Below are 19129 nucleotides of genomic sequence, written 5' to 3'. Positions count from 1 at the left end.
TATTTCAGGAACCAAAAATATGTCAAGGTGATTCATGTCTAGAAAATCTTCTTATTGGTAAGAACTTATCAATAAAAATTTACATTACCAATAAACAAGATTTCACTAAGTTTGAAACATTTACAATTGATTTTCAGGTAATAAACAATTTACTCTTTCATTTTTTACTAGCATAAACATTCCAACTATTATGACTAACTTTCCCTAGAATTAAATAATACTGAAAAAGAATAAAAGGAATATATCCTTTTAATGTATGCCTAACCCATAGCTCAAAAATTATACAAATTTATTAGTATATAGGATATAAAATAATTTAAATATTTACATAAGACTTAATAGAATTAATATTTCTTTTAATACATTGAAAGATACGGCACGAAAAAGTTTTGATTGATACGTCTTTCTAAAAATTTATTATATGCCAGATACAACTTTATTGCTTTCCCTCTGAATATCGGTGAACCAATGGTAAGCCAAGGACAAAATTAAGATTCACCAAAATTAAGATTCATCGTTAGTAAATAAATAATAATAGGAAGAAAACACTCTACTATTAAGAAAACCAAAGCAAGTCTTGGTTAACAAGAAATTTTAGACTTGCAGAAGAAAATATACATTGGTATTAATATTTGCAATGTGATCTAAAAAAACCTTGTTAAGATTTGTCACTTTATTACTTAAACACTCAAAATAACCAAACTCTTCACCAAATCTACTTGAATTCACATCAACTTCTAATTTTATAGGCATATAAACTGTCTTAACTACTAAAACAAACACCTTGAAAAGAAATGAGTAGCTCTAACTATGGTAGTCAAACTGCTCACAGTATGCTTCATGGATTTGAAAAATGCTTTAAATTCGTATAGTGACAAAGCCTACAATCCCTTGATCAAAAATATATGAAAGGCAAAAATATTGTGAATCTTACCTGTAACAAGAAAGCTGCATCTCCCAGCTCCAGCTTCATTAATGATGCTACAATTATAAACCCCATAGTTTTCATTGGAAAGACTCTTCACTGGGTATTCTGTATACTCTTGAGAGTCAAACTGACCCGTCCGTAATAATTTATTGCCCAAGCGCCATTCATAGGTCAGCACCCGTATTGGATAGGCTCTCAGGACCCGGCAGCTCATAGTAACACTTCGGTCTTGTCCTTGCCGAATTTCCAGGAACGCTGGTTCCACAGCAGGAGGATCTGCAGAAGAGATGTTAAAACAGATAAAACATGTGGTCTGCAATGAGCCAAAGACTATTCTTATTCTAAGAAGCTATTTTTAAGAACACATCTAGCAACAAGGAGTAAGAGGTGGGTGGAGAGCAACACCAGGAATTTTAGCTTGGGATGGGAAATGGGAAACATCATTTACTGACTGTGGGCAGTGAATGAGATTCACTGCCTTGAAATATCATTTGCAGGTGAAAGTAGCAGAGTTCATTTTTTTTTTTTAGCTACTTCCCAGAACAAACCATCATGACTATGTTTATACTGCCAGCAACCAAATGATGTTGTAGGTGTAAAATGCAGTCTCCAAATTAGCATGAGACTTTGAAACAGACGAAGTCATTGGTTCAAGTCAGTGAATTCTAATTATTCCCAGTTTGGCTTCTGAACTACCTATTATTTAATAAAGTAGGTAACCTAAGTTTATAAATTTATGTTCTAAATTATTTGGTCTGAACACATTTGACTAAAATTCATAATATTCATGGGTAAACCTTAAGCAAACATTGCAAATTATAACACAGGTGGATGAGGTTTCTAACTCACTGCAATGATGCATTTATCTGCCTTAATTGTGATTTTTTCCATATAATTAAAACTTGCTACATTAGATACCTAACTTTTTTGTTTTTGATGGAAAGATTTCTGAAAAGTTTTTCATACATACATTTCTCATTATATAGAGTATGCAAATTACAATCCTTTACCTCATGACTCCCGATGGTTATAATAAATAACAATTACTTCCTAGGCACTAAAGACAGGATTCATTTAATCAAATAAACTGTCTGTGACCACTCAGGATTGCACTGCACAGCACTATCACATCCTTGACTAGATGTATATGATACTCTCCTGAGTAGTATAGAGCCGTACATACTCTCTTGTGTAGTATAGAAGCCATACAACTCTTTCTGGCATCCCTTCCTTCAAGATGCTAAAAGGTTTTAGGACTGCCTAAAGGCACTAAGTTCACCCTCCAATATTCTTTACATGTTACTCCAATACTTTTTTGTACTATCGCTGTCCCTTCTCATTGCCAATCTGTTGACTCATCCTTCTTGCTTCTCTCAACAAATATATTTAAACTATCTCACTGTTCTAATTTTATTCATAAATTTAATTTTTGAGCTCTTCCTACATAAATGCTAATTTTTTTTAATGAATGAAAAAAATTCCTGTCTGCATGAAATTTATGATTTAACACAACAGGCAGCTATTTAAATAGCTGATTTACAAAACTGAAGTACAAAAAACAATTCTAGGGTAGAAAGAAAAGAAATGAATAACACTGAGGATTCACCAGGCAAGGCATCTCAAGGAATGTGATACTCGAGCTGTGTCTTCCAGGATATATAGGAAATGGTGAGGTTGGTAATCAATCATCCCAGGTAAGGAGATTAATATGTGCAAAAGGTAAAGAGAAAGTAGAGAGGAGGTGGTGTTCAGAGAAGTATAAATGAATTGGCATAGCTGGTGAACAAAGGGTACATGAGTGCTTCAGAGGAAATAAAGATGGAAAGAAAGGAAGGGACTCTAGTCAAGAATTTCTGAATATCATGTTATGGAGTTTGGATTTCATCTTGTTAGTGGTGAGGCTCATTAATTTTTTTTCTATTGTACCTGTTAATCCCTTTCATCTATTTCATCCAACCCCCACCACCTTTTCCTGTGGCAAACACCAGGTTGTTTTTTGTTATCTACGAGGAGTCTGTTTCTGTTTTGTTCATTTGTTTCTTCTGTTAGATTTCACATATAACTGGAATCATATGGTATCTGCTTTTCTCTGTTTGACTTATTTCACTTAGCATTTAAAATTTTTTAAATGAAGGTTTTATATGACTAAACTGATCTTTTAGAAAGAATGTTTGGGCAGATAGGAGGAGCATACTCAAAGGAAAGAGTCTAGTTACAGAGAAAATGAGAACATCATTGCTGAAAGTCTGAACTAAGGCAATGTCAATGAAACCACAAATGATGCCTTAGACAATGAGGTGGATACGGTGTCAGTGACGAAGACAGAGAAAACAGGAGGGGTAGTTTAGGGTACGGTGGACATGTTGAACTTGTGCACCTGCTAGTCAGACAGTAGGGATACCAAGTAGGCAACTGTTTCTTCATCTCCAAATATATACGGGTTATGTTTTATTATCTCTTTGTTCTGATTTTTGCTTAATTGGATCATGGTCAGAGAAAATAGTCCATGTGTTTTCAATCTTCTGAAATTTGTTGAAGCCTGAGTTAGCCCAATATATGACTAATTTTTGTTCTGTGTATGCCTGCAAAGAAGGAATAGTCTGAAGTTTAGGAGTGTGATGTGGAACTGTTTGTTGGGTCAAGTCTGACAAATGAGTTATCCAAATCATCTACATAGTTATTGGGCTTTTACCCTATTTGTTCTACTTGGATTAATTTAGAAGAGTGTTAAGCTCTTCTAAAATGGCAATAGTTTAAAATTTTTTCTTATAGTTTTCTCTACATTTTGCTCTACATATTTTTTAATGTTTATTTATTTATTCATTTATTTTTTGGGAGACAGAGAGACAGAACATGAGGGGGGGAGGGGCAGAGAGACAGGGAGACACAGAACCTGAGTGGACTCCAGGCTCTGAGTTGTCAGCACAGAGCCCGACTTGGGGCTTAACTCAAGAACCATGAAATCATGACCTAAGCCAAAGTTGGAGGCTCAACCGAGCTGCCCAGGCGCCCCTGCTTTACATATTTTGAGGCCACGCTATTAAGTACATACAAATTTAAAATTGCTTTATTTTATTGGTAAACTGAAGGTTTTATCATTTTGAAACAACCTCCTTTATCTCTATTAAGGTTGTATTATTTAAAACTATTTTGTCTCAATTAATACTTACTCTGACATTGCTTAGTTAGTAGTTGCAAGCTGTCTTTTCCATACTTTTAGAGTTCCATTATCCTTATATTTTACAAGTGTCTCCTTTAAACAGCATGTAGTTATATTCTATTTTTTCAAGAAACCTTAGCAATATTTCAATTTTACCCACAGCAATTAACACTTTGTTTACATTTACTGACTACTGATACATTTGAGTACAGATGTACTCAACAAATGTAACTGTTTTGTACTTCCTATTTGTTTTGTGGTCTTTTTTCTTTCTTTTAGATTTATGGACTACATGATTATTCCAACCCTTTTGCTGCTACTAATTTTAATTCTCTCTTTTTTTAAAAACAATTGAACATTATAATTTTATATCTGCACTAATTTTTAGAATTATTCAGATATATGCTGGCTCATTTGCCTTTAATTCATTCTTTCACTATATACCTTAAAATTCCATGATCATTTTCCAAATTTTGCCTCAAGTACATCATTTAGAATTATCTTTAATGACCTTTCTGGTCTTGATTTTCTGAAAATATACTTTTAGCCTTATTCTTAAAAGATATTTTCCTTTTACATAATAGGATTAGAGGGTGGCACTGATTTTCTTTTAGCATATTAGGATATAGTTCTACTGTCTTCAGATGGCTTTTACTGCTATAGACAAGTAAGCTTAAAGTCTCACACTTTAAAGTTCTTGTTTTTGTTTCCTCCAGGTACATTCAAAATGTTTTTACCTTTGATATTTGATAGCTTCAATATAATGATTTTAAGTGGATATTCTTTGTACCTAAAAGTTTGGGACCTGCTGGGATTTTTAAATCTGTTGATTTTAGTTTGGCATATTTCACCTAAGAAATTTCTGGAAAATTGTCATTTCTTAAATTATACCTGTGTTTTTTTCTTTCTATCCTCACTTGAAGGTCTTTTTCATTCATTCTGTCTTCCATGTCTTTAATCCCTCTTCCAACTTTCCTCTTTCTTGTTTCTTCTGCATTGCATTTTGAATAAATTCTTCTGAGCACTAATTCTTTCTTCAGTTCTACTTAATCTGGTATACCCATCCATTATGTTTTTATTATTATTTTAATGTTTGTGTTTGTTTATTTATTTATTTATATCCAAGTTAGTTAACATATAGTGTGATGATGATTTCAGGAGTAGAATTTAGTAATTCATTACTTACATACAACACCCAGTGCTTATCCCAGCAAGTGCTTTCCCTAATGACCATTACTCATTTAGCCCATCACCCTACCCAACACCCCACCAACAACCCTCAGTTCATTTTCTGTATTTAAGTGTCTCTTATGGTTTGTCTCTCTGTTTTTATTTTTGCTTCCTTTCCCCTATGGTCATCTGTTTTGTTTCTTAAATTCAACCTATGAGTGAAATCACATGATACCTGCCTTTCTTTGAATAAATTATTTTGCTTAGCATGATACACTCTAGTTCTATCCCCATTGTTAAAATGGCAAGATTTCATTATTTTTATAGCCAAGTAATTTACATTGTTTCTATATACCACATCTTCTTTATCCATTCATCAGTCAATGGAGATTTGAGTTCTTTCCATACTTTGGCTATTGACAATACTGCTGCTATAAACACTGGGGTGCATGTGCCCCTTAGAATCAGCATTTTTGTATCTTTTGGATAAATACCTAGTAATGCAATTGCTGGGTCATAGGGTAGTTCTATTTTCAATTTTTTGAGGAACCTCCATACTGTTTTCCAGAGTGGCTGCACCAGTTTCTTTCCCACTGGCATGCTTTCTCTGCATCCTTGCCAACATCTGTTATTGCCTGAGTTGTTAATTTGTTTTTTTTTTTTATTTAAAATAATGTAGCTTTCATTTATAAACGTTCTGCATAGTTTTTTTGTATACCTGTTATGCCACTACTTTTATACTTTTCCATTACTTGCAAATGTAGTAAGATTTGTCTCTTATTTCTTTAAACAAAGTAATTATTTTATACTGTCTGATATTTCTATATGGCTTTCAAGATGTTTTTTGTTTGTTTTCTCTGATGGTATTTTGTTGCTGTGTATTCTTGGTTAATTTTGACTCTATGCTATTCAATGTCCTGTAAAAATATGGGAATTTTTAAATATCTAAGATGATGATTTCTTCCTCTAGAGAGATATGTGTCTATAGGCAACTACTGATATCAATGTCTAGGATCACATTAATCTAGGTTCATGGCTTGAGGTTTTATTTTAATCACCCAAGTGATATGAATTTTCATTAAAAATCCTCCAAAGAGGCAACTTGTGATTATAATGTACAGAGTGTGATCCCACATCACCCTTACCCTGCTCACTTCAAAGACAAGTTTCTTTGCACTCACTCGGGAATAGGAATATGTAGACTGGGTTTACGCCTACTTTACTCTTATCCTATGGATATAGTCCTTCGAGTTCCAACTTCTATGGGTAGAACTTTTCTCCAGGAAATACTCTGGTTAGATTGTAATCGACTAGAAATGTCATCAAAACTGAAGCTTAAATTCTCCCATATCAGCAAATGCCCTTGGGGCAAGATTAGCCTCATTGTCCTGCTTTCTTATAAATTTGACATTGTATTTTTAAAATAAACATTTTAATACTTTCAATAATATTTTCTTTAGAAATTTTGCAGCATTTTTTGATTGCATTGGAAGAATTTTTTTTTTTTTTTTTTTTTTTTTTTTTTTTTTTTAAGAGAGAGAGAGCAAGTGGAAGAAGGACAGAGGGAGAGGGACAGAGAAAATCTTAAGCAGACTCCACGCTCAGCACAGAACCGGATGCCGGGCTCAATCTCACAACTGTGGGAACAGGACCAGAGCCAAAATCAAGGTTGGATACTCAACCGACTGAGCTACCCAGGGGTCCCTACACTGGAAGGATTTTGAGGAATATTTTGTCTATTATATGCCCAGAATCACATGTCTCTATTAGTCAAATGGAAATACAGATCTAAAGCTCAAAATGCTGACTTAACTGAAAGCTCTGGTTTTATTGAGATAATTCAAAATAAGCTTAAACAAAGACAAATAAAAAGCCAAATTTGGATTTAGTCCTGAATATAATCACTTCTGGGGTTAGAGAAAAGTAAAAGCTCCTAGAGGAGAATAAATATAAATAAGCAAAGAGATATATGGATCCAGAGAGTTGTGTTACAAAAAATTAAAGGCTTTGGACGTTCAAAGAACATAAAGTAAAAAAATGTTCCAAATGTTAGCAATATATGAGTTTAGATTGAAAATATATATTGTTTTTGACAAGTCTGATGTCATAAATGATTATAGCAAAAGCATTTTCTGTGGAGTATATATAATGTGTGTTGCAGTTTTTATGGTTAAATAGTAGACATCAGGAATGACATCTGTTTGTTCAATAGTGTTGTCTATGATTAGAAAACATAATTATCTATTCATTCTACTTTCAAAATATATCCAGAGGTTATACATTTCTCCCAATCTTTACTACCACTACTATTACCTCTTACATAGACTACTGCAAATGACCTCCAATAGCCTTCTATAAGGCCATTGTGCTTCCGATTTTGACCTTCTACTATTTCTCTGATATTGGCCAGATGTTCTTTTACAAGAGAAATCAGCTCTTGTTATTCTCCTCCTTAGAACACTTTATTGATTTGCCCCTACTTGTCAATCAGGCTTACAAAGTCCTGCAAGTTCTGGCTCTGACAATATTCTCAATCATTCTTATCTTAATCATTGTGTTCAGAAACAGGTTTCCTTCCTGTTCCTGCATGACAAGCACTTTCTGGATTCTGGGCTTTATTCTTTCTTCTGAAAATGTTCTTTCCTTCACTCTTTCTATTGCTCTCTGATGGTCATTGTTTATATTTTACTTCTTTAGAAAGCCTATACTGGGCTACCAATTAGTAAAATATTTCTCCTACTGTTACCAATACATGGTTAGCAATCATTGTATTTATTTCCTGCATACTAACACCATTTGTTCATATCTAGTTCATATAAGTTCCATTATAATGGGACTTAAAACTCCCCATCATTGTATCTTCTCTGTATCCATCAAGTACTCAGCATTATAGCTAGTGCCAGATCATTACTGAATACATAAAAGAAAGAATGAATGAATAAATGATGTAAAAGAGTAAAGATGTTCACAAAGTCTTCAATACTTATTCAGCATGGGTTCTATGTCTACTCTGTTAAATCTGCATAGATTCTGTGCTTACTTTGACCAATAGAATAGAGCAAAAGTAATGCTACATCATTTCCAGGCCTGGACCACAGGAGACTGGGAATTTCACTTTTTATCTCTTAAAATACTTATTCTGGGAGCCCTGACCCATGAAATAAGTCCAACTACCCTACTAAAGAGACCATCTCAAGAGGGTAGAATTAAGCTCAGCCATCCCCACCAAGGTTCCAGATATGGGAGGTCATCTTGTACCTTCCAGACCAGCCCAGCCACCTGCAAAATACCATCAGGTGACCCAGATAATACCACAATCCACATGAAACAGAGGAATAGCCCAGGCAAGCTCTCTTCAAATTCTTGACTTGCCAGAGATTAAATAGATATAATAAAATATGATTATTTTGAGCTCCTAAGTATTTGCTTCACAATAACATATAATTGATACAAAAGTCTCTGAGCCTTCAAAATTAAGCAGTTTGATAATATGAGTGGAGACCTGGTAGAGTGAGGCAAAAGGACAAGTGGACAGGGCAATGGTGAGAACACAGTTTAAGCAACAGATCCTGGGATCCAAGTTGGTTCCAGAAGGAAATGATTCAGAAGGAAATAGGGGAAGTCAATCAATAGACTGAATTACTAGGACGCTTGAAAACCTTAAAAACAAGTACACTGAGAACAACGGAATCAGGAAACGAGAAAGCTGTAGTCAATAAACAGAATTTGTTGAAAATTTGGAGTGATTAGAGGCTCAGTGTTATGTTCATTGGAATGAAATGCTGAAGTGAAGTAGAGATTAATGATACTAGAGTCAAATGCAATTATGTTAAGTGAATACACATTTACTCTCATTGTATTTGTATCTAACAGTGTTTGCAACTGCTTATCTTTCTTCTTATAAATTTGTTTTTAAATGGCAAAGATCAAAATGTAATTAATTATACTTACCAGGCCAATATCCTAAAATATGTATTTACTTTTCCTATGAATGATTTTCTGTGGGAATTCTTTGACTATATCTGACCTATTAGATTATTTCAAATAATGGATTTTTTAGACTTTCACTCTATGTGAATGTGTCATTCATCCAAACCTAGAAAATTCAGTCAACTCATTTATTAACAGCCTATAAAAACACCAAATAGTGTTGGGTTAAATCTCTTCAGTGTGTTTTCATAGAGTTCAGTAGAGTCCGAGTTGGAAAGCATCCCTAAATGAAAGTAATCATTACTGCTATTTAATAGACTGCCCAAACATGTTGGGTTCCAGGGTGATTCCCTAACCTCAAAATAAGTGATAAAATGTGAAACTAAGCAAACTCATTATAAGTCACGTTTGCCTGTGGAAAACTTCTGTGATATAAGGTTCACTTTAAGCCCACTGGCTATTAATGAACTCAGCATTTCATTCCTTGGAATAACCAGTGAGAAGAACAGACCTTCACAGTTAGGATTAAATGGTGTTGTGTGAAAACTTTAAATATGATGAAAGAAAGCTTCAGGTGTCAAAAAGTTAAAGTTCACTATTCTGATAAAATCAGCATTTCATGGTGTAAGAGTTATTCAGTATGCTTTATTATGAAGTATTTAATTTTAAGAAACTGAAATAAAAAGATATTGTGAGAAAAAAATCCACTTAAGATTCCTTAGGAGAAATAAATAGGTAATTGTGTTTTTTTTTCCAACTGAACAAATGATTCTAAAATTATACCATTATAGTCTAAAAATACACTATTATATTATCTGGTTCAAAAGTTTACTTGTCAGGGGCACCTGAGCGGCTCAGTCGGTTGAGTGTCCGACTTCGGCTCAGATCATGATCTCACAGTCCGTGAGTTCGAACCCCACATCCGGCTCTGTGCTGACAGCTTGGAGCCGGGAGACTGCTTCAGATTCTGTGACTCCCTCTCTCTCTGCCCCTCCCCCACTCGCACTCTGTCTCTGTCTCTCTCAAAAATAAATAAAATGTTAAAAAAATTTAAAAAGTTTACTTGTAAAACCATCTCCCTACATATATACTAAAGGATGATGATAATAAAAATATATATGTTGATATTGCATATTTACTAAATTCTAGGTACTGCGTTAATATATTCACATGGTTTATCTTTTTATAGTAGTACTCATTTTTATAGAAGACAGTGAGGTACAGAAAAGTTAAGTAAAGTCACCCAGCTAAAAATTAGCAGAATAAGTATTCAAACAAAGCACTCTGACTCCAGAGAGTAGGCTCATAACTACAACGTCTGCTTCATTCTTTCCAATTACAAATACTACCAATTTATCATGATTTGGGTCTCTCTCTCAGCATTTCCCTTGGAAATATTGGTTATTGAAGTTATCAATTAAAACAGACGTTGGCCTATTCACATGTACAAACTTGTGTAAGTCAAAAATGGAAACCATGTTTTGTGGAAAGCATAAAAGTATTACAACAAAACTGCTAGGTTAAAGAAAAAATGTTAATGATAGATTTCAAACCAGACTGAAATTGTAGTGTATATAACAAAGTACTTCATGTAAACAAATTTCTGTACTACCCATGTATTAATAGATATGATGAGTGCATGTAGAATATTAGCTGTCTGGAGGTAAAGGTATAACCTTTTAAAGTTATTAAGGATTTTGATTGGAATAAAGTTGTTAAGGAGAAAGTGCTCGCAATTAATTAGGTTTTTAGCATTTACTATTCTTGTACCTACTGGTTCCAGATGTCTGGGAAGTGTTCTGAGTATGAATGGTTCTAAATCTTTAAATCAAAATACAAGGGTCTAACTTATTTGGAAAGAGTAACCTGTGAACCTGTGAAAACACTCAATTATAGAGAAATGTGTATTAGTATCTATTTCTTAGTAAGGGAATCAGAGATAAGTCCATGATTTCTTGCAATATTGTGTATAAATAAAACTTTGCCTCTATTTCTTAAAAAATGTCCAGGTTCTCATGAACACCAGAAATGTAAACAAAGTAATACTTTTAATTTACAGAAATAATAAAAGACATTTAAATATATAACAAAAAATTTCAAGCTAGTATTAAAAAATGTTGATATAGCCCTTTTTAAGTCTTTAAGGGAGTATCAGACTATGAATGTTAAGTATGTATAGTTTATCTATAGTTAAAAGATAGTTTAACTATAGTTATCTATAGTTAAATAGTCACCTGTTTGGTGAACTTCAGTGTAGGTATGATCCTAATTATGTAACTCTTAGGTCACTACTAAACATGTACACATTAGGATCATTTCTTCTCAAGTCAAATATCTGTCCAATGAAACACCTGTCTGTTCTTTGCTATTCTTTGTTAAAAGAGATATGGGGAAACTGTGCTGTCAATAATAATAATAATAATAATAATAATAAATCCAATACTTAGATGGGAAAATCCAGGAGTTTGAATGTTAAGTCAGTGAAATATATTCTTCTATTGTTCAATCAAAATAGTGAAATTGCTACTTTTAGTGTACGACAAACTGTGTGTGTGTGTGTGTGTGTGCGCGCCTTTCTCTCAAACCTTTTCATGGTCTTGCAATTATACCCATCTTACTGGTGAGGACTTTGAAATTCAGAGATGACTGTGAGTAACCTCTTTATCAATCAAACACATAAATACTTAGAGAATTCATAGATACTCCTGGGTACAAGATGATATACTAGGGGATTAAACAAAAATGAATAAAAAATGGCTCCTGTTAACATGCAAGTTACAATCTCAGAATAAAAATAATATCTTAATATATGTAAGTAAGCACAATTTAAAATGAGCAAGTAATATATTAGTTTTTATAAGGCAATAACTTATTAATTGCTATAGTGTAATGGGAAATATAGATTTCATCTTAGTTCTTGATTCCTAGAACAGGGCTCCTAAAACTCTTGGAATTTCCTGAGTGATAAGAATGCTTTTTGTTATTTATGACAAGCCCCTTTTAACCATAGGAAACTTATGCTAATGAAGTGATTCTGGCTGGCCCCTAGAGCTTTGGGATGTGATATTTCCAGAAAGATCAAGCCTTGATTTTAAGTTTTGAACATTTCATTCCACCCCCTAATCTCCAGGGAAGGAAGAGAGGATGGAGTTTAGAGATTCAGTTCAAGTACCACTGGCCAATGATTTAATCAATTATGCCTGTGTAATGAAAGTTCCAATAAAAATACCTCAACAATGGGAAAACAGAAGATGGCAAAACAGCATGAAAGTTTTTTGTGTGTCTCCCGTCCATGAAATACAGCCAGACCAACATTAACCATCCTACACACCTAGAAAACTGATTGGAGGATTAACACAACAATCTGCACAACCTGAACCACAGAATTTAGCAGGTACGCAGCACGGACAAGTGAACTTGGGAGCAAAAATCTGCAGGAAGGGAGGTGTTTTGCGGGCAGAGAGGACAGAGATGGGGGGGGAAGAATACGGGAAAAGCACTCCTCCCTAAAAGCAGCTGGAGAAAAAGTGGAAAATTGGAAACAGCCGCAGGGACTTAACTAAAAAGGGAGAAAGGAGAAAGGAGAGGGTTTACATTCCATTAAGACTGTAAACAAGGGGAGCTCAAAGGCTGCAACTTTGCAGCTCAATACCTGGTGGTGCTCTGGTGGGAAGGGCGAATCCCCAGGAGCAGAGTGGGGTCCGGGAGGTTCTCAGGCCACACGGAGAGAAGCGGTTCCACTGCTGGAAGGGCATTTGGTAGAAACTGTTGAAGCCACCCAGTCCCAGCAGACCCCAGAAAACGGCCACATTTGTTGGTGCTAGAACAAGGTCATTAAGGGTGAAGCCTGGTGCCAGATGTGTGTTGTGATTTTTCCATAATCACTGAAAAGCTGCTGCTACACTATCTCGCAAACTTTTTGGGGGCAGGCTGGCACCTGGACGCAGTCTCGGGGCACTGGCAGCAGCAGGGTCCAGCAAGCGTTCCTGGGTGCAGCCGGCCTTCGGCCATTGCTCATTCGGCCACTGCTCGGTGAGACTCTCCCGCAAAAGGGCAGAATGGGTCAAAGCCGCAGTCCCTCAGAAATAAGGGGCCAGGGAAAACAGCCTCATCTGAGACAAAACTCAGGAGAGAGGTACTGCCTGGGGCCTGGTCACGGAAAGTGAAAAAGTGGGGGAATGGATGAAAGCTGAAGACAGAGGATGGGTACGCAATTGCTAATCTGGGAGAAGAGAATTCTGAAACCAGAGGCTGAGTACCTGTGTGACGCCATTTTTCACTGCTCCCGCACATGCGCATACGCATCTTTCAGCACCACAATGCTCCACCCCAGTCGGCTAGCAACGCCATCTAGTGGAGAATGGAGCACTTACACTGAGCCCCGCCCAGCTGGGCCAACCTGGCTCTTCAAGAACACAAGTCTCACCACCTACTTAGTTTATGGACTATAAAGCACTATTTAGTCTTACTTCTAGGAGAAAATGAAGTAATTTCAGTCCTACTTCAATCTGTTAGCAGGTCCATCTATTCAATTTTCTTTATTTTTTTTCTCTTTTACACTTCTTTTTCTTGAATACAGAAAGAGAAAAAATTAATTTTTATTTTCACTTTTTATTAAAAATATTTTTCTTTAATTTTTTACTATATTTTTTACTTTTGTGTAAATTGTTTCAAATTCTATTTTACTTCCATCATGTTTAGTCTACTTTAGTGTATTCACCTTTTCAAATTTTCAAACGATTTCTTTTTTTTTCCCTTTTTTCTCTTTTCTGTTTCTTTTGTTATTCTTGAATGCAGAAAGAGAAAAACTTCATTTTTACTTTCAATTTCTATTAAAATATTTTTCTTTAATGTTTTTACTACATTTTTTGCTTTTATGTAAATTTTTTCAAATTCTATTTTACTTCAATCATTTTATTTTAGTCTACTACAGTGTATTCACTTTTTCAAAATGTCAAATGATTTCCTTTTTTTGCCTTTTTTCTCTTTTTCTCTTTTTCTTTTTTTGGTTCTTTTCTTAATCTTGAATACAAAAAAAGAAAAAAATCATTTTTATTTTTAATTTTTATTAAAAATATTTTATTTTTTTACTATATTTTTTGCTTTTATTTACACTTTTTCAAATTCTATTTTACTCCCACCATCTCATTTTAGTCTACTTCAGTGTATTCATTTTTTCAAATTCTCAAAAGATTTTTTTTTCTTCCCCCCACCTTTTTTTTCTCTAATCTGTCAAACCACTTTCAACACCCAGACCAAAACACACCTAAGATCTAGCACCACTTATTCGATTTGTGTGTGTGGGTGTGTTTTTAGTTTTTTAATTTTAATATTTTTTTAATCTTAATTTTTTATTTTAATTTTTCTACCTCATTAATCCCTTTTCACCCTCCAAATGACAAAATGAAGGAATTCTCTCCAAAAGAAAGAGCACGAAGAAACAACAGCCAGGGATTTAACCAACACAGATATAAGCAAGATGTCTGAACCAGAATTTAGACAATAATAAGAATACTCGCTGGAGTTGAAAATAGATTAGAATCCCTCTCTGCATAGATAAAAGAATTAAAAAGTAGCCAGAATGAAATTAAAAATGCTATAACTGAGCTGCAATCACAGATGGATGCAGTAAGGATGGATGAGGCAGAACAGAGAATCGGCGATATAGAGGGCAAACTTATACAGAATAATGAAGCAGAAAAAAACAGGGAGATGAAGGCAAAAGAGAATTTAAGATTTAAGAATTAAAGAAATCAGTGACTCATTAAAAAGGAACAACATCAGAAGCATAGAGGTCCCAGAAGAGGAAGAGACAGAAATAGGGGTAGAAGGATTACGTGAGCAAATCATAGCAGAGAACTCCTAACCTGGAGAAAGACACAGACACCAAAATCCAGGAAGCACAGAGGACCTCCATTAGATTCAATGAAAAAAAACGACCATCAACGAGGCATATCATAGTCAAATTCACAAAATACTCAGGCAAGGAGAGAATCATGAATGCAGCAAGTGAAAAAAAGTCCCTAACCTACAAGAGAAGACAGATCAGGTTCGCAGCAGACCTATCCACAGAAACTTGGCAGGCCAGAAAGGAGTGGCGGGATATATTCAGTGTGCTGAATCAGAAAAATATGCAGCCAAGAATTCTTTATCCAGCAAAGCTGTCATTCAAAATAGAAGGAGAGATAAAAATTTTCCCAAACAAAAACTAAATGAGTTTGTGACCACTAAACCAGCCCTGCAATAAATTTTAAGGGGACTCTGAGGGGAGAGAAGATGAAAAAATATATATATTTATATATTTAAATATATATTTATATTTATTAAATATATATATAATATATATATATAAATACCAAAAGCAACAAAGATTAGAAAGGAGCAGAGAACACCACCAGAAACTCCCAACTCTAAAAGCATCATAATGGCAATAAATTCATATCTTTCAGTACTCACTCTAAAGGTCAATGGACCCAAAGCTCTAGTCAAAGACATAAGGTAACAGAATGGATTAGAAAACAAGATCCATCTACATGCTGTTTACAAGAGACCCACTTTAGCCCTAAAGATACCTTCATTGAAAATAAGGGGATGGAGAACCATCTATCATGCTAATGGTCAACAAAGGAAACCTGGAGTAGCCATACTTATGTCAGACAATCTAGACTTTAAAATAAAGACTGTATCAAGAGATGCAGAAGGGTATTATATCCTAATCAAGGGGTCTATAGACCAAAAAGACTTAAAAATTGTAAACATTTATGCGCCAATGTGGAAGGACCCAAATATATAAAACAATCAAAAACATAAAAAAACTCATTGATAGTAATATCATAATAGTAGGAGACTTCAACACCCCACTCACAGCAATGGAAACATCATCTAATCAAAAAATCAACAAGGAGACAATGGCTTTTTTTTTAATTATTTTTTTTAATGTTTATTTATTTATTTATTTATTTTTTTTTTTTTTTAATTTTTTTTTTCAACTTTTTTTTATTTATCTTTGGGACAGAGAGAGACAGAGCATGAACGGGGGAGGGGCAGAGAGAGAGGGAGACACAGAATCGGAAACAGGCTCCAGGCTCCGAGCCATCAGCCCAGAGCCCGACGCGGGGCTCGAACTCACGGACCGCGAGATCGTGACCTGGCTGAAGTCGGACACTTAACCGACTGCGCCACCCAGGCGCCCCAATTTATTTTTGAGACAGAGAGAGAGAGACAGAGCATGAACAGGGGAGGGTCAGAGAGAGGCAGACACAGAATCTGAAACAGGCTCCAGGCTCTGAGCTGTCAGCACAGAGCCCGACGCGGGGCTCGAACTCACGGACCGCAAGATCATGACCTGAGCCAAAGTCAGCCACTTAACCAACTGAGCCACCCACGTGCCCCAGGAGACAATGGCTTTGAATGACACACTGGACCAGATGGACTTAACAGATATATTCAGAACTTTTATCCTAAAGCAGCAGAATATACATTTTTCTCCAGTGCACATGGAACGTTCTCCAGAATAGACCATATACTGGGACACAAATCAGCCCTAAGTAAGTACAAAAAGATCGAGATCATACCATGCATATTTTCATACCACAATGCTATGAAACTCGAAATCAACCACAAGAAAGAATTTGGAAAGGTAACAAATACTTGGAGACTGAAGAACATTCTACTAAAGAATGAATGGGCTAACCAAGAAGTTAAAGAAGAAATTAAAAAGTATATGGAAGTCCATGAAAATGACAACACCACAACCCAAAACCTCTGGGAGGCAGCAAAATGGTCATAAAAGGAAAGTATATAGCAATCCAGGCCTTCCTGAAGAAGGAAGAAAGATCTCAGACACACAACCTAACTTTATGCCTTAAGGAGGTGGAAAAAGAAGAGCAAATAAAACTCAAAGCCAGAAGAGGACAGGAAATAATAAAGACTAGAGCTGAAATTAATGCAATAGAAGCCAAAAAAACAGTAGAACAGATCAATGAAACCAGAAGCTGGTTCTTTGAAAGAATTAACAAAACTGATAAACCCCTAGCTAGTTTGATCAAAAAGAAAAAGGAAAGGACCCAGAATAATAAAATCAAGATTGAAAGAGGAGAGATCACAACCAACACAGCAAAAATAAAAACAATAAAAAGAGAATATTATGTGAAATTATATGCCAATAAAATGGGCAATCTGGAAGAAACGGACAAATTCCTAGAAACATACACACTACCAAAACTGAAACAGGAAGAAATAGAAAATTTGTACAGACCCATAACCAGGAAGGAAATTGACTTAGTGATCAAAAACCTGACAAAAAACAAGAGTCCAGGGACAGATGGCTTTCCAGGGGAATTCTACCAAACATTTAAGAAAGAGTTAATACCTATTCTCTTGAAGGTGTTCCAAAAAATAGAAATGGAAAGAAAACTTCCAAACTCTTTCTAGGAAGCCAGCATTACCTTGATTCCAAAACCAGACAGAAACCCCACTATATAGGAGAACTATAGACCAATTTCCCTGATGAACATGGATGCAAAAATCCTCAACAAGATATTAGCCAACTGGATCCAACAATACATTAAAAAAATTATTCACCACGACCAAGTGGGATTTATACCTGGGATGCAGGGCTAGTTCAATATCTGCAAAACAATTAACGTGATTCATCACATTAATAAAAGAAAGGACAAGAACCATAGGATCCTCTCAAAAGATGCAGAGAAAGCATTTGGCAAAATACAACATCCTTTCTTGATAAAAACCCTCAAGAAGGCAGGGAATGAAGGAGCATAACTCGAGATCATAAAAGCCAGATATGAATGACCCAACGCTAATATAATCCTCAATGGGGAAAAACTGAGAACTTTCCCCCTAAGGTCTGGAATAAGACAGGGATGTCCACTCTCACCACTGTTACTCAACACAGTATTGGAAGTCTTAACCTCTGCAATCAGAAGACACCAAGAAATAAACGGCATCCCAATCGGCCAAGGAGGACGTCAAACTTTCACTCTTCACAGATGACATGATACTGTATATGGAAAACCCAAAAGATTCCACCAATAAACTGCTAGAACTGATTCATGAATTCAGAAAAGTTGTAGGATATAAAATCAATGCACAGAAATCAGTTGCATTCCTACATACCAACAATGAAGCGACAGAAAGAGAAATGAAGGAATCGATCCAATTACAGTTGCACCAAAAATCATAAAATACCCAGGAATAAATCTAACCAAAGAGGTGAAAAATCCATACACTGAAACTATAGAAAGCTTATGAAAGAAATTGAAGAAGTCACAAAAAAATGGAAAAAGATTCCATGCTCCTGGATAGGAGGAACAATGTTAAAATGTCAGTACTACCCAAAGCAATATACATATTCAATGGAATCCTTATCAAAATAACACCATCATTCTTCACCGAGCTAGAATAAATAATCCTAAAATGTGTATGGAACCAGAAAAGACCCCAAATAGCCAAAGCGATTTTGAAAAAGAAAACCAAAGCAGGAGGCATCACAATCCTAAACTTCAAGCTGTACTACAAAGCTATAATCATCAAGACAGTATGATACTGATACAAGAACAGACTCAGATCAATAGAATAGAACAGAGAACCCAGAAATGGACCCACAAACATATGGCCAACTAATCTTTGACAAAGCAGGAAAGAATATCCAATGGAATAAAGACAGTCTCTTCAGCAGGTAGTGCTGGGAAAACTGGACAGAGACTGCAGAAGAATGAACCTGGACCACTTTCTTACACCAGACACAAAAATAAACTCAAAATGCATGAAAGACCTCAATGTAAGACAGGAAGCCATCAAAATCCTCGAGGACAAAGCAGGCAAAAACCTCTTTGACCTTGGCCGCAGCAAGAAGACATGAATAGACACTTCTCCAAAGAAGACATCCAGATGGCCAACCGACACATGAAAAAAATGCTCAA

At 35.2% G+C, this 19129-nt stretch overlaps 1 protein-coding gene across 2 annotated transcripts in view; it reads right to left on the bottom strand.

Moving 5' to 3' along the window:
- Positions 1-19129, bottom strand: part of MDGA2 (MAM domain containing glycosylphosphatidylinositol anchor 2) — an 870482-nt gene that overhangs the window by 121648 nt on the left and 729705 nt on the right. For both annotated transcript variants that reach the window (XR_015252395.1, XM_086709827.1), the window contains exon 9: positions 935-1204. Coding sequence is in view for 1 of the 2 variants with exons in the window: in XM_086709827.1 (XP_086565953.1) it covers positions 935-1204 (270 nt within the window). In the remaining variant the exon portion in view is untranslated. The remainder of the gene's footprint in view (positions 1-934; positions 1205-19129) is intronic.

The sequence above is a fragment of the Puma concolor genome, chromosome B3 (assembly GCF_028749965.1).
Source record: "Puma concolor isolate L17-30 chromosome B3, mPumCon1.1.hap2, whole genome shotgun sequence".
NCBI classification, from domain to species: domain Eukaryota; kingdom Metazoa; phylum Chordata; class Mammalia; order Carnivora; family Felidae; genus Puma; species Puma concolor.
This window is presented reverse-complemented; position numbering and strand designations above follow the sequence as displayed.